General features: G+C 37.5%; 1 protein-coding gene across 1 annotated transcript; it reads left to right on the plus strand.

Moving 5' to 3' along the window:
• The first annotated feature begins 3,333 nt into the window (after positions 1–3,333).
• Positions 3,334–11,089, plus strand: mob1a (MOB kinase activator 1A). Its single transcript, XM_084728860.1, has 6 exons — positions 3,334–3,523; positions 4,637–4,803; positions 5,615–5,708; positions 7,379–7,512; positions 8,695–8,858; positions 10,010–11,089. Exons 1-6 carry the CDS (start codon positions 3,510–3,512, stop codon positions 10,085–10,087), a joined length of 651 nt encoding a protein of 216 aa, XP_084584986.1. The 5' UTR covers positions 3,334–3,509; the 3' UTR covers positions 10,088–11,089.
• Positions 11,090–14,075: the final 2,986 nt, after the last annotated feature.

Raw genomic sequence — 14,075 nt, forward strand, 5'->3', positions numbered from 1 at the left:
TCTGACTGAACCAAATCAAACTGACACCACGATATGACAATAAAAACAATCAGCAGTTCTGACTCTCCAAATGTTTCTTTTTTCTAGTAAAGTTCATCATAAAACTTCAAAAACATACTTTAGGTTTCACAGAACATTTTCTCAAAAACACAAATAAGATGCTTTGGCTAACATATGTTGATACCAATACAGACATGCAGTGGAATTTTAATCTGTGTGTTAATCATCCAGCTTTTGGAGAAATTCACTGTTAGTTCAAACTATTTAAATATTTACAAGATCAAACTAACTATTTAGATTTCCACATTTGTCTGTTTTTACAGATTTATATATTTTTTTTATGGCCTCCTATAACTGTGTATGAACACACTGAGCCAGAGATCAGGAGAGAGAGTGAGAGAGGAGCTCAAACTGTTTACATATGTTTTTTTATGACAGTCTTGATCTTGGGATGCACACAGGAAGAGTGAGAGAAGCTCACTCACATTTTGAGGAGATCAAACCCACAGAAAGTTTAAGAGCGAGAGCATCACTGTAACCATAGAAACTCAATACAGCTGACCTCCCTCTGCTGCAAAGAGCCTAACCTCCTGCTCATGTGCAGAAGATGTGCACTTGATCTGCTAAACTCGTGACCAATCAGTGTCAAAGGGATAGTTCACCCAAAAATGAGAATTCAGTCATTATCTACTCACCCTCATGCTGATTGAAGAGTCAGGTTTATTTTGTTAGTCCACAAAACACATGTCACTTCCATTGTTTGGGAGATTCTGCAGCGCTGTTTTCCTGTGAAACTCCAGCAGTGTTTTGTGGACAAAAAAAACATAAACCCGACCTTCAACTGGCGTGAGGGTGTCTAGATAATGACTGAATTTTCATTTTTGGGCGTATTATCCCTTCAAGTTTTGACATTTATGTTGCAGGTCTGGGGTTCCCCTCTAGACATCACCATAAGAACTGACCTTGATCCGAAAAAATGAAAGCCACAATATCGCTCAGCGATGTGAAAGCTTGTATTGTCTTACCTTTTGTGGATCTGTGGTGACCTGACCTGCTTCAGCACTTGGTCCTCAGGCCTCATGGTTGCTAGCAAGAGAAAAAAACAAGTCACACACACAAATATATTGTCACACACTGCTAAACTGAGCAAGCTAGTGTACCAACACACACACATAAAGGAAAGGACACACATACAATTCTGATTTAACTTTTAACAGAGCTGGTCCTGACTTCCATGGGGCCCTAAGCAAAATTCTGCTAAGGGGCCGTCCTAACTGACTGGAGAGCCATGAAAACCATTTGCCACACAGTCACACCCAAGTGTTTCTGCTATAGTCCTCCCTCAGCATAATGCTCCCACCACCGTGTTTCACTGTGGAGACATTGTTCTTTGGGTTATACACCTCTCTCTTCTATCTCCAAACATAAGCAACGTCTCTAAAGAGCTCTAGTTTCATTTAATGTGACCAAAGAACAGGCTTCCAGTATGCATAGTCTTTCTCCAGGTTGTCTTTAGCATACTTTAGCCTGGCTTGAAGGTGTCTCTTCTGCAGAAGTGGAGTTTTTCTTGGTCTACAACCTCACAGTTCATTCCTGTGCAGGGCTCTGGTGATTGTCTTCTTTGAGACTACAATTCCCGACTTGACTAAAGTAATTCACTCATGTCTTGGCAGTTGTTCTGGGGTCTTTAGACACATCTTGCACTAGTTTTCTTTCCAGAGTCTTTTAAATCTTTCACTTCCTACCTCTGCCAGGCTTGTTCTGTACTGTGTGACTCTCCTTGAATTTCTTGATGATACATAGCATTACATTATTTAAAATTAACATAGCATTAGATCATTTTAAATTATTATTACTTAAATAATAACTTTAAATTATTTAAAATTCCTTGCTCTGTTAAAAAAGCACTTGGGGAAATTTTGAAAAAAAAACCCTTTAAATTTCATAGGGGGACTAATCATTTTGTCATCAACTGTATATAATAGTATATATATATGTGTGAGAGTATAACAGTCTGACAGAGGGGACATTTTCTGCATTGAACACTTTTATTTGATATTTAAACACTTTAACTACGTGTCCCATTATACTTCCCTATTTCCCTATTGTTTCCCCTAAATAATGTACCCATTTGTGGCCTTTTACACTCACACAAGTTTATGGTGAAAGAAAGGTAGGATCCTATGGGAACTAAAAGCAGTGCTTTATTTTGTCACATGACTCTCCAGAGGTCTGGTTGAATCCCTTTTTTTCAGCAATCCTCACATGGTTCAGTACCTGCATCTCTCACCATAAAATGGTCTGAAAATGTCTTTTTCTGTCATTTTCCAATCTGGCAAAAATCGATTCACACACAGGAGAGTAAAGTTTATTTTTAAATGTATTTAATATACTTTTTTGCCATTTAAGTAACAGAAAACTTAAAATGTAAATGTTGCCTTAAAGGAACATGGTAACATTATGGATTCCCACCATAACAGTTTTGTTATTGCATATTTAGGTTTATGTACTGTTCAACCAATATAGGACAGGGTGTAAAATGCATTGAAAACTACTTTGTTGTATTTTATTTTTAACTTATGAGCAATGAGCCAAAGAGCAGCACCACAACAAATGCTGGCAACACACAGACACATACCAGGAAACAGAAAACAATCATTTAAATGTAACACAAATGATGAAACATTGAAATCTGACTCACTATCTTGTTTCGAAGAGGGTTGTGATGGTTTGGTTTGATAGTCTTCACGTAAAGTTTGCTGAAATATGCCTACAGTCTTTAACACATTTGTTCTTTTAAGCTGTTCCATAGTGTTGTCTGAGGATAACAACCAGACAAACAAACTTATGAAAATAATTAAGTTTTAATGTTTTTTGCCTGATGAGGCTATTGAATATTTTCCAGTACAATTTTATTAAATTTTATCACACATTTTTAAAACAATAACTCTCTTTTTCATTCCTTACGGTTATGGGACAGTGTTGCTTTAAGGTAACGTGCCCTATAATGTACCACCCCACACCCCTACCCCATCTGGCAAAAACTTTTTCTTTTAACAAAGTGGCATCATAATGCATACTATAGTAACATAGCAAGTAACATTTTCAATGCAGTGCTTTTACTTGTAACATAGTTTCACGTTAAGTATTTTTACAATATGGTATTAGCACTTTTACTTAAGTAAAGCATCTGTATACTTCCTTCACCACTTGTTATACCACTAAAATAAATTTTAAACTGTATTTCAGGCATGGTATGTGGATGTTAGATGTGGAGAGCAGTAGTAGCGCCATCTGCAGCCGGCAGGGGGCGACAGTCTGCCTGGCGTACTTCTACACTGAGCCAATAGAGGAAGAGCCACTGTGGGTGCAGCAGTTTCATGTTAGCTTTACTGTTAGCAGACATCGCTGACAAGTGGCTCCTAGAGTCTAATAGTAAAGCAAATTTCTGTTTCTTAAACCAGGGTAAGGAGCTGTAACCGAGGCTCTCCGACGACAGCTTCGCCAAGATGAGCTTCCTGTTGTAAGTAAAGTTAGCAGCGGTTTGCTAAGTTACAGCCGGAGTCTGCGGTTAATGTTAGCTACGCTGCTTCAGCTTCGAAGTTGCTTCAAGGGAAGTAACTGGCGTTATAATAAGACACCGTTACAGAAAACGAGTCAGCTGAACGCACTGTAATCTTAATAAGTTCAAATTAAACTTCAACCACCTTTACTTACGGAGGGTCATCATTCTTTGTTGTAACAGTTGTAACATCTGTTTATTTATAGCTTCACAGCATAACTTTTTGACTAGTTAGGCTCTAACTCTGCTAGCCTGATGATTAATGCTAGCTCACGGCTGATTAGTCAACGTAGCTTATATGATCACCCTTTAAAAAATTCAGAAAAGATTAGACATGCCAACAGTAGTCATCGTCCACAACTTTGCTGTCCGCTAGACGTCGTGTAATGTAATTAACTGTTAGGCTGTTTACAGTGACACTTTGATACTGTCACATTTCCTGTTTGTTGCATTAAGTGGTTAATCAACCTAACTTTATTTACATGACACAGATTATACAGTCACGCATCTGTCACACTGAAACCAAGCCTAAACAAGTGGACATGATAAACATTTGAACGTTGGCATGGTACATGTGGCGTCACGAGTATCATTTCAACATTAAAGGGGTAGTTCACCCAAACAAGAAAATTCAGTCATTATCCACTCTCCCTCGTGCTGATTTGAAGGTCTGATTTAGTTTTTTAGTCCACAAGACACTGCTGAAGTTTCACACGAAAACAGCATTGCAGAATCTCCCAAACACCAGTTTTTGGATGAAACAAACAGACAGATAAACAAAAAAGACTTAAAACACCTCCATACTACGTGTCTGGTGTAATCTAAGTCTCCAAAAGCCCCAACATGCCATTCACCCAGTTCAGATGGTTTGCATGCTAACATAAACGTGGCTATGCTAAGCTAAGGATCTAAAGTGAAGATGGATGAGTAGATAATGACTGCATTTTCATTTTTGAGTGAACTATCCCTTTACGGTCATAGATGTTCACCTATAACGTCTCCCTGCAGCTACTGAGAGCACAACCAGACAGGAAGGATTCCCACATGCTTAGCTCCACGTTTGTTTCTTTACAGTGGCAATCGCTCATCCAAGACCTTCAAGCCGAAGAAGAATATCCCAGAGGGCTCCCACCAGTATGAGCTGCTGAAACATGCCGAGGCAACACTGGGAAGTGGGAACCTGAGGCAGGCTGTCATGCTGCCCGAAGGAGAGGACCTCAATGAGTGGATTGCTGTCAACAGTGAGTGGATGAGTAAAATACACCTATTTATAGAAAGCAGCATTTTGTCAACAAACTGTCATTTAAAACGTAAGTGATCCTTGTAAAGAGGTTGAACATTCGCATCACCAAGTGGTAACAGAAAAGAAGTATGGGCAAATAAACACACTAGAGTTGAGACTGATGTGATCTACTCTGGGTATTTGGTGCAGATACAGACATAATTCACTCATTGGATATTGGACTGATGTCACCAATCCAAATTCTATAGTCTAATGTTTTTATTCACTATAAATATGTAATAATGCAATTTTAAACGCACAGACAAAACTTTGTTGCACAAATTAATCAATGAATTTTCAATTAAACAGTCAGACATACAGGTGCAGCTTGCATTGGACCATGAACCTGCCATAAGGTAACATGAGACAGAGTGAGCTGGTAACAGTTGGCTAACTTTAATTTTAGACTCAAAACAAAGAAAAGCAAAACAGTAACTTTTAATGTAATTTAAACACAACATCTCAAGGGCTGGAAGTACTACCATTATACTATCAGTGTCAGCAGATATCGCAATACAGGTATTGGATTCAGAACAGAACTGAAAAAAATTGGATTGGTATCTCTTTAAAACACGCACAGCCAATGCAGTAAACTATTAGTTACATAATTAAAATTGTTTACAAAGTATTAATGGCCGTAGTAAATTTTAATGACTTGTTAATGCAGGTCACTGTCAACATGGTATAAAAAGACCAGATAAAACTAATGTATGTATAGATAAGTGACACATAATCAGAGGACAGAAACTATAATTAACTCTGTCTTTCAGCGGTGGATTTCTTCAACCAGATCAACATGCTGTACGGGACCATCACCGAGTTCTGCACTGAGACTAGCTGTTCTGTGATGTCTGCTGGACCAAGGTAACATCCAATGGTGTCTTTTTATACATGCAACTGGCAGGTCAGAGTGATTGGCAGCGTCGGTGGTCTGCACTGCTGTTGTAGCTTCTGATGGCAGTGGGCACAAATGAGTGCCTGAATAGTATAATACTATTATTTTAGGAAGACTGTGACTCCAAACATACAAAATGTATGTAATTTATAGGGATGTACACGATTAATCTACTAGTCGATTAAACATTGCTATCCTCGCTAGTCGGCACCAGAAATACTAGTCAGTTAAGCTAATTATTAATATACAGTGCTGGTTAACTGTTGTGTCTAAGATGTTTTGCAGCCACCCAACACTAAGGGCAAAGATTACATCTAAACACCAGTGCAATTTGGCAGTATTTAGATGTAGAAAATGGAAAATAAGGTTGTATGTAGGCTGTGTCAGAAAGAACTGGCATATGACCACTTGACCAGAGCAATGAGTGACCACATTCAGCATAAACATGTGGATGTTAACCTGCAGGAAGAGCAGGCTGCTGGTGCCAGAAGTAGGAACATTAGCTGCACTCAGTAAACCAGTATGATATAGTTTTCTGAGTGTTTTCTTACTTGTAGACTAGTCAATTGGTCTAAAGTAAAATTTCTGTTTAAATGACAAGGAAATTGGTCCTCAGAAACATCCCTAGTAATTGAAGATTGAACATGTAATCTTATATAAAACTTGCCGTACTGTGATGCAGTGAACAGCTCAGAAATGATTTACATGTCATTTGGCCACTGAAACAAAGGGAAACACTTAGGCTGACGTATGCGTTTATCTAATTTTTGGGAAAGAAGGAACTCAACATGAGTTTGCAGAGATACAAGATATCTTGAGTGCTTTAAACGGCATTACAAAACATGATAAACAGAATCGAATACTGACAGATTTCTGACTCTACAGGACAGTGATACATACAACAGTAATATTGTTTAAAACATTTGCTATGAACAGGCACATTACCACTTGGCTACAGGCAGATAAGCATTTTTACAACAGGAGAGAACCAGGATTTAACAATAATTAGTGATTACATATTACTGTTTTTACAGGCTATAAGAGACTCCTTACCTGTTTTAATGTTCTCACCATGATGGTGTTTTTTTTTAACTCAGGAACTTGAGCTGTGGTGAATGCTTGGTTGATGTTGATGCAATATTTTTTTAATCCAGAATTAGGAAATGATTTGTCATGTGTATAAAAGAACCCAACTACCGTTCCAGATTTTAAATGGTTGAGAGTTAACTAAACTGAAAAACGTCATCTGAATGTCACATGAGAGAAACAGGAATTAAACTTTGCATGTGGTCCCTGTAGAAGCTGTTTAGTTAGAATCTAGATTTGGAACTTCCTCAATCCCCAGTCCTGCCAAGACTGTCTGTGTTCAGTCTGTAATCAGGAGGAAGAGACCGGAGTTCACTTCCTGTTGACATAGCCGCCATCAAGAATATGATTGTAGATGTGCATTTCCCCCTCCTGGTCCTTTTTTTAGTTCAGCTCCAACCAGATTATGTTTTCATGTCTTGACAGAAGGGCAGAATGAGTGAATGTTAGATGTAGAGCTCTCATGTTCATGTCTCGTATCAGTCTGCGGTAACTAATGAAGTAGGACACTGATGACACAAGAGGTGCTGTTAATCTTGTACTTCCTTTGTAGATACGAGTATCACTGGGCGGATGGAACCAATATTAAGAAGCCGATCAAATGCTCCGCGCCCAAGTACATTGACTACCTGATGACCTGGGTACAGGATCAGCTGGATGATGAGACACTTTTTCCTTCCAAGATTGGTGAGTTTTGATCCTTGACTGTAAATAAAGTACTTCCTCCCACCTTACAAAAATGCCCAAATACCCTGGATTTTTTAGTTTGACCCATGTCTCCTCTGTTACAATGGAGGGGGTGGGAATTATATCCTGTACTGGAGCCAGCCGGCAGGGGGCGATCAAGATGTTTTGGCTTCACTTTATGGTAGCTGTCATGCTGCTCATCTTGATACTGCGTATGTCAGTGGTTGTGATCAAAAATGACTTTAAGTTTTCAGCAGTTTGGCAAACAAAGCTTTTTGTGATGACCATTCTGTCAGTAAAATGCAGATCAGGAAAAACCAACACCAAATATTCTGTAGTCACCAACCAACTGCATAAATTCCATTTTAATTAATTGTCATCTTCTTTACTAATTTCATGAGATTTTTTCTGCCCAACAGTCCACACTCGTATTGGTTTGTCATTTGATACAAATCTTCATCTGCAGCGAACATTAAGGTGTATTTTCCTTAAATATTTGTGTGAAATCGATAGTTGACTCATCAAGAAAAACAAATCTGTTGCTACATGCTCTTGGACTGTGCACTTACAGTGTAGTCATTGTTTTGGCTTTTCTTGGACATGTTGAATTTTAGAATGAACAACAATTGTGGGATTAATGTGCTGATTTTGAAAGTGTTCACATCCTCAACAGTGTAGCACTCATTGCCCTTTAATAAAGAGGACAGTGATAAAAAAAAATGGAGACAGTGCAGCTGAGGACAAAAACAGTAATGATACTGACTATTCAAGTCAGTAACCTGTTCAATTGACCGTGTGTCTCGTGATCTGAAGAGCAGACTGAAGCAAAAATCCCCCCAGTACAAACAGGAAGTGAAGATGGCTATGGGTCGTAGACTTCAGATAAGACTGACAGCAAAATATCTGCCACAGAATCTTCTAAGACTTTGAAGTTTTTATTATTATGTCAAAATTGGTTTGGTCCCCTTAAATTAGAGCATGGTGTTGAAAAGGAGTACAATTCCTACATCTTGCACTTAATATTGATGTAAAACTGTCATATTGAAACTGAAGGTTAGTGTTTTTAAATAAATAGCTTTTTCTGCTATTATCCATACTTGTGCTTGAATTTTGATGAGGTCGTTCAGACAGCGCATACTCTTCCCTTGACATCAGTGTTTTCCACCACCTTCTGTCCCACAGGAGTTCCTTTTCCGAAGAACTTCATGTCTGTGGCCAAAACCATCCTGAAGCGTCTGTTCAGGGTCTACGCTCACATCTACCACCAACATTTTGACTCTGTGATGCAGCTGCAGGAGGAGGCCCACCTCAACACCTCCTTCAAGCACTTCATTTTCTTTGTTCAGGTGAATTTATCCTGCTACAATGTAGGGTTTAATCACTGCTGTGTTACTTTTTGATAAGGGTAAAATTTGTCACAACATACAGTTGATCAGTTGCAGGATTTTGGCATGTGTGGTGTGATAAATGATAGTGCCTATTTGCACTAGCATACTGTAAGATAACTACGCTGAGTGTTGAGCATGTCATTGGCCCTTTAAAGTGGAAATGACACTATCCACTTTTAGATTGGTTCCCTATAAACCTTGCTTTCATCTGTCGGCCACTAGGCACGATTTTCTCCATAATAGACTATGCAAATGAACAAATACACCCCTTTTCCTCTAATGTTACTCCCCCTTCCACTTTGACTGCAACCTCCCGCAGTAGTTACTTGCTTGTGCAAGCAGTACGATAATTTTACTGAAAATGTTATTACTATGCAATGCATATGTCTGTTCCCAAATTCAATATAAAATTGTGTAGGGCTGCAACAAACACTTATTTCCATTGTCGATTCATCTGTTAATTATTTTCTTGATTCAGCAATTAGTTGTTTGTTCTATAAAAAGTCAGAAATTGGGGAAAAATGTTGATCAGATCAACCCAAGTTGACATCCTACATTGTCTTGTTTTGTCCACAACCCACAGATATTCAGTTTACTGTTATAGAGGAGTTATTGCAGCTCTAAAATTATGACAATTTCATTTTACCCCATCAGAGAACAGGCTTCTTAAATCTCTTATTTCCAAAGTGGTGATGATCATTTCTTCATGAAGCTAAGCTCTGACTAAGGCAACAGAAAGCAATCCTGTGTTGTGGTGTCTGTATTGCCCCGTCACAGAGTGTTTCCTGTAGGGATGCCCTCTGGTTGAGGGGTAGATTATAGTTCAGCATAGCAGAGTAAGGTAAGGGGGAACACATATTGATGGGGAAACTGATTTTGACACAACACCTCTTTGCCACAGAGGCACAACAATAATACCACTTGGAATTGTTAAGGGGATGAAACGTCTATTTCAATTTCACTGCTATTGCTGTTGTATCTTTTACACAGGGCCACAACACTAGTCAGGTTGTTTATGGGTTGCAATAATTGGTCATTTACGTTTGCTCAGATTTTAAATTGAAACAGTTTGTATGACCAATCTGACGTGAAATGTTTTGTTCTTTCAGGAGTTCAACCTCATCGACAGGCGAGAGCTTGCTCCCCTGCAGGACTTGATCGAGAAGCTCGGCTCCAAGGACAGATAGACCTTTCATCACCCGTCTTCCTTTTTTCATTGTTTCTTTTTCTCCTTTGTCCCTCCTCTGTGACCTCTGCTACCTCTACGACTTGTAGTCTCAACTCTTAAAATCTGTGCCTTCTTTTCTTCATGAATATTTGTACTGTACTTTTCCTTCCTTCTTTTATGCTGTCTTTGAGCCTTCTTTTCCGTTTTGCCACTAGATCATATAAAATAGTGTAGTGTAGTAAGAGTATTTTCTCACAGGACTGTGGTTAACGATTCTGTAAGACTGAATTTTATATTGGACCAAGGACATTTGGAAGTTAAAGTGAAAACCAACTTTTTTTTCCTCCAGAAGTCAACGTAGTGTTTTCATTGTCTGAACACGTTTTAGTTATTGATAGGCAATTTTCTCTTTGTTAACTTTTAGCTTTTGTAATTACATTGACTGACCAAATATCCCAGTTTTAGCTTTTTTTAAAGTGTCTCATCATTGTACAGTGGAGAGAAACAGAAATAATGGCAAGAAAAGCAGTGACGAATCAGATCTTGGGTCCACTTTGCACCTGTGACATTACAAGTGTGTGGATGTTTTATTTTCAGTTTAACATGAAAGCAGGCACAAAAATGCACCAATGTAGTTTTCTGTCACAAGCTGATATCCCACGTATGCTAATGTCCTTCTGATTGACAGGCAACTGTGAGACACCTTTGTTTTGCCTCCCCCCAACACCACCACCATTGACTGCGTTGTCATTGTTTAAGTTTAAGTTTGATAAAGCAATATATGTGTTTTGCACATTTTTGGCTATTTTCTTAATTAAAATAGAAAAATGTGAGATATGGTTCTTCCAGTGATACTTTTAATCTGCTTGATAGTTGTTATTAAAAGCCACTTTTACAATTATGACCCCATAAAAGGGTTGTCTTGTAGAAATCATCCTGTCAACAACAGAAATAGTCTAATGTGAATTTTTAGCTTTACTGTCATTTTAGTTCATTTCTGTGGTGCAGATTTATTGTGGAACTTGCATATTTGACCTTTCAATGTTGGTACTTGTTTTTTTCTGTTTGTTTGGTTTTTTTTTTTACGTGTCCCCCCTGGATTGGAAAATAGTGTTAACTATATTAATTGTACCTGTGCACGATAAGGATGAGTGACCTGACATATGTGTAATTTTCCATAGATGTCTGTTATTCTCGGTGCATGTATCATGGTCATTTCCTGTGCATAACTCTGGCTACGACAGCGGGGCTGTTTGTACTGCCATCCCTTAACAAAGGAATGCAGCTACTATTCCTGATGAATGTTGTATTTGGCAAACTTTGAACAAGGGAATTGGTCTGTAACCTTCTTCATGTTGGACCTAAATTCATATCAGACAATCATGTAACCAATTAAAAGCTGTTAGATAACTTAATGCATCACCAGGAACAAGTAGAGTGTTCATTTTTATAATGGACTGCTTTTTACGAAGTTTTCAATCTTGTGAAAACAATGTGAGAAAAAGGATTTTTCATTTACATTAACTTCATTTTTTCTACTTTTAGGCCCTCAAGTTGCTTGAAAAACAACCACCATTAACTTAATCATCTATAGGCATGTCAATATATTTTGCAAGACTGAGTTATTTTTAAGATTATAATTGAATCTATAACTATTCCTTTATTTCAGTCTCATCACATATTTTTGAAATGTATTGCTTTTTCTCACGATTTTGTCTTTAAACTTATGGCATGAAGTTACATATTAAGTTCATATTAAATTGTAAAATAAATGGTTGACTTTACCTTTTCAAATGAGGAACAAGGGCTTTGAAATGAATTAAAAGTTTTATATATTTTCAATAATGGTCCAATCATTGGGTGGTCATTTTGACTAGGAGGAGGTGCGAGGATGTATGTACTGCGTCCGAACATTTGCTGTAAATAAGATCAGTGTTTTATCTGAACAAAACTGTGCCTTACATAAAGGAAAATGTCTGATGTGACAGTATTGGTAGATCAAAAACACAATAAACACTGAAAGGACAATACTGTGTTGATATTCTTTTTATGTATACTGAATCCCTGAAAGACTGTGCAGACTTGTGCAGTAGAGACTGAGTTTATTTTATGCAAAAGGAACATGGGTGCAGATGAATGCAAACCTTTAAAATTACTTAAATATGTTAAAAAAAAATATTAGGTACATACTTAAGGTATGCATGTATGAAATTGGGCAAAATTTCAATAGACAGGGATTGCACAGACATTGCAGAGTCTGTGCAATGGCAGTTTGTACAGTCTGTACTGACTGTCCATCAGTATTAGTAAGACTAAAGTTGATCACTAAAGCTGCTGATCTTTGTAGGTCTGGAAACTGAATTAAAAATATGAATTAGATTACAACTTTTCACCCTGCTAAGTAATAGACAGTGGTGCATGGAGTATTCCCTTACAGAAATAAGTACTAATACCACACTATAAATGTTCTTTTACAAGTAAAAGTCATGCATTGAAAATGTTAATTTAGTAAAAGTATGTATCACTTAGTATCACCTGCAGTATGTACTTAAAGCAAAAGAAATCAATGCAGTAACATGTTTCCTGTGACTGTTTTACCATTATTATATTATTAGATCATTATATCTCATGCATTAATGAAAAAGCAAGATTGTAGCTGGTTGAGGGAGAGCTCTCTTTGAACTACTTTGTATAGGACTGCAACTACTGATTATTTTCTGATGATCATTTTCTCCATTAATCAGTTATTTGTTTTTCAAACATTTTGGAAATAGTTAAACATACACACAATTACCTAAAGCGACACCTTAACAATGGTCGTTCTATTAAACCGAAAATCCAGACCTTAAAAGTATTAATAAATTGGGTATACATACACCCCCGCACATATAAATATCTATGTATATCTATATATCTATATCTAGCTATATATATATTTAACTTTGTGTGTAAAAATCCGTATCTGAAAAGTAATAACTAAAACTTTCAGAAAAATATATTGAAGTAAAAAGTACAATATTTCCCTCTGAGGTGTAGTGGAGTAGCATTAAAACGTTAAAAATAAAATAGAAATACTCAAGTAAAGTACAAATACCTACAATTTGCGCTTCAGTATGTACTTGATAAATCTACTTAGTTACATAGCACCACTAGTGAAATGCAGGCAGACATCACAAGCAACAATCGATCACAAGCAGCAGATATGAAACTATACAACGGACACAGGAAGTTACGGAGACGAATGGTATAATCAAAGATGCTCTATAACTTTCTAAACCGTATAACCATCGAAGAATTTGCTTCCTTAAATGTCATACCATGTAATTTCAATAATGCACATATTTTTGACGCCTTTATCATACTCTTAGAAGAAACTGTCAGTAATTTAAGAAATAGGATCCAATTTTGTGTTTCACCCGAGACGATTTTGCAAACGCACCATGTTTACTCAACCAATCAAATTTAGGCGTGGGACACCTTAAGATATTTCGCCCTGAGGTTTGACTTACAGTGCGCTGTAACACTTAACCCATAATATGTATGCCCCTTACAAAAACAGATTACAACGGTATTTAGTTAATTTAGACTAGGTGTAATATTATAAATTGTTAGCGTGGGAGTTTGTTTAATTCTACCTATCTTAAAGGATGCGGTGTGGATAAGTACGTCGACAGCCTGTGAGGGTGTACACGGGGGAGTAACCTTCGCATCTCATGAGCAGAGGAAGAAGGAAATAACGAACTGTTTTTTTTCATGGCTATCATCAAGTAGATAGCTGTCGTTTACGGGTTTGTTCTTTTTTGGTTACATGTTCATTAGTGGGTGTTTAATTGACAAACTGTAAAATCATAACAGTTGCATTCGTTTTGGTTGGGCCGGGCAGCAGGAGCCCAAACCCCTCCGTTACATTACCGATAGGTTAACATTAGCCTCCTGGCTTCATCGTAAAGAGTATATAAAGTTAGTTAGCGTTAGCTAAATTAACGCTACGTGGTGGTTGCTGTTTA

Source organism: Lutjanus erythropterus, chromosome 10, assembly GCF_056507025.1.
Source record: "Lutjanus erythropterus isolate fLutEry1 chromosome 10, fLutEry1.hap2, whole genome shotgun sequence".
Lineage (NCBI taxonomy): Eukaryota > Metazoa > Chordata > Actinopteri > Lutjaniformes > Lutjanidae > Lutjanus > Lutjanus erythropterus.

Coding starts and splice junctions, on each gene's coding strand:
- mob1a (XM_084728860.1), top strand. Junction 5,709..7,378: donor GTGATGTCTGCTGGACCAAG/GTAACATCCAAT, acceptor CTTCCTTTGTAG/ATACGAGTATCACTGGGCGG. Junction 8,859..10,009: donor ACTTCATTTTCTTTGTTCAG/GTGAATTTATCC, acceptor TTGTTCTTTCAG/GAGTTCAACCTCATCGACAG.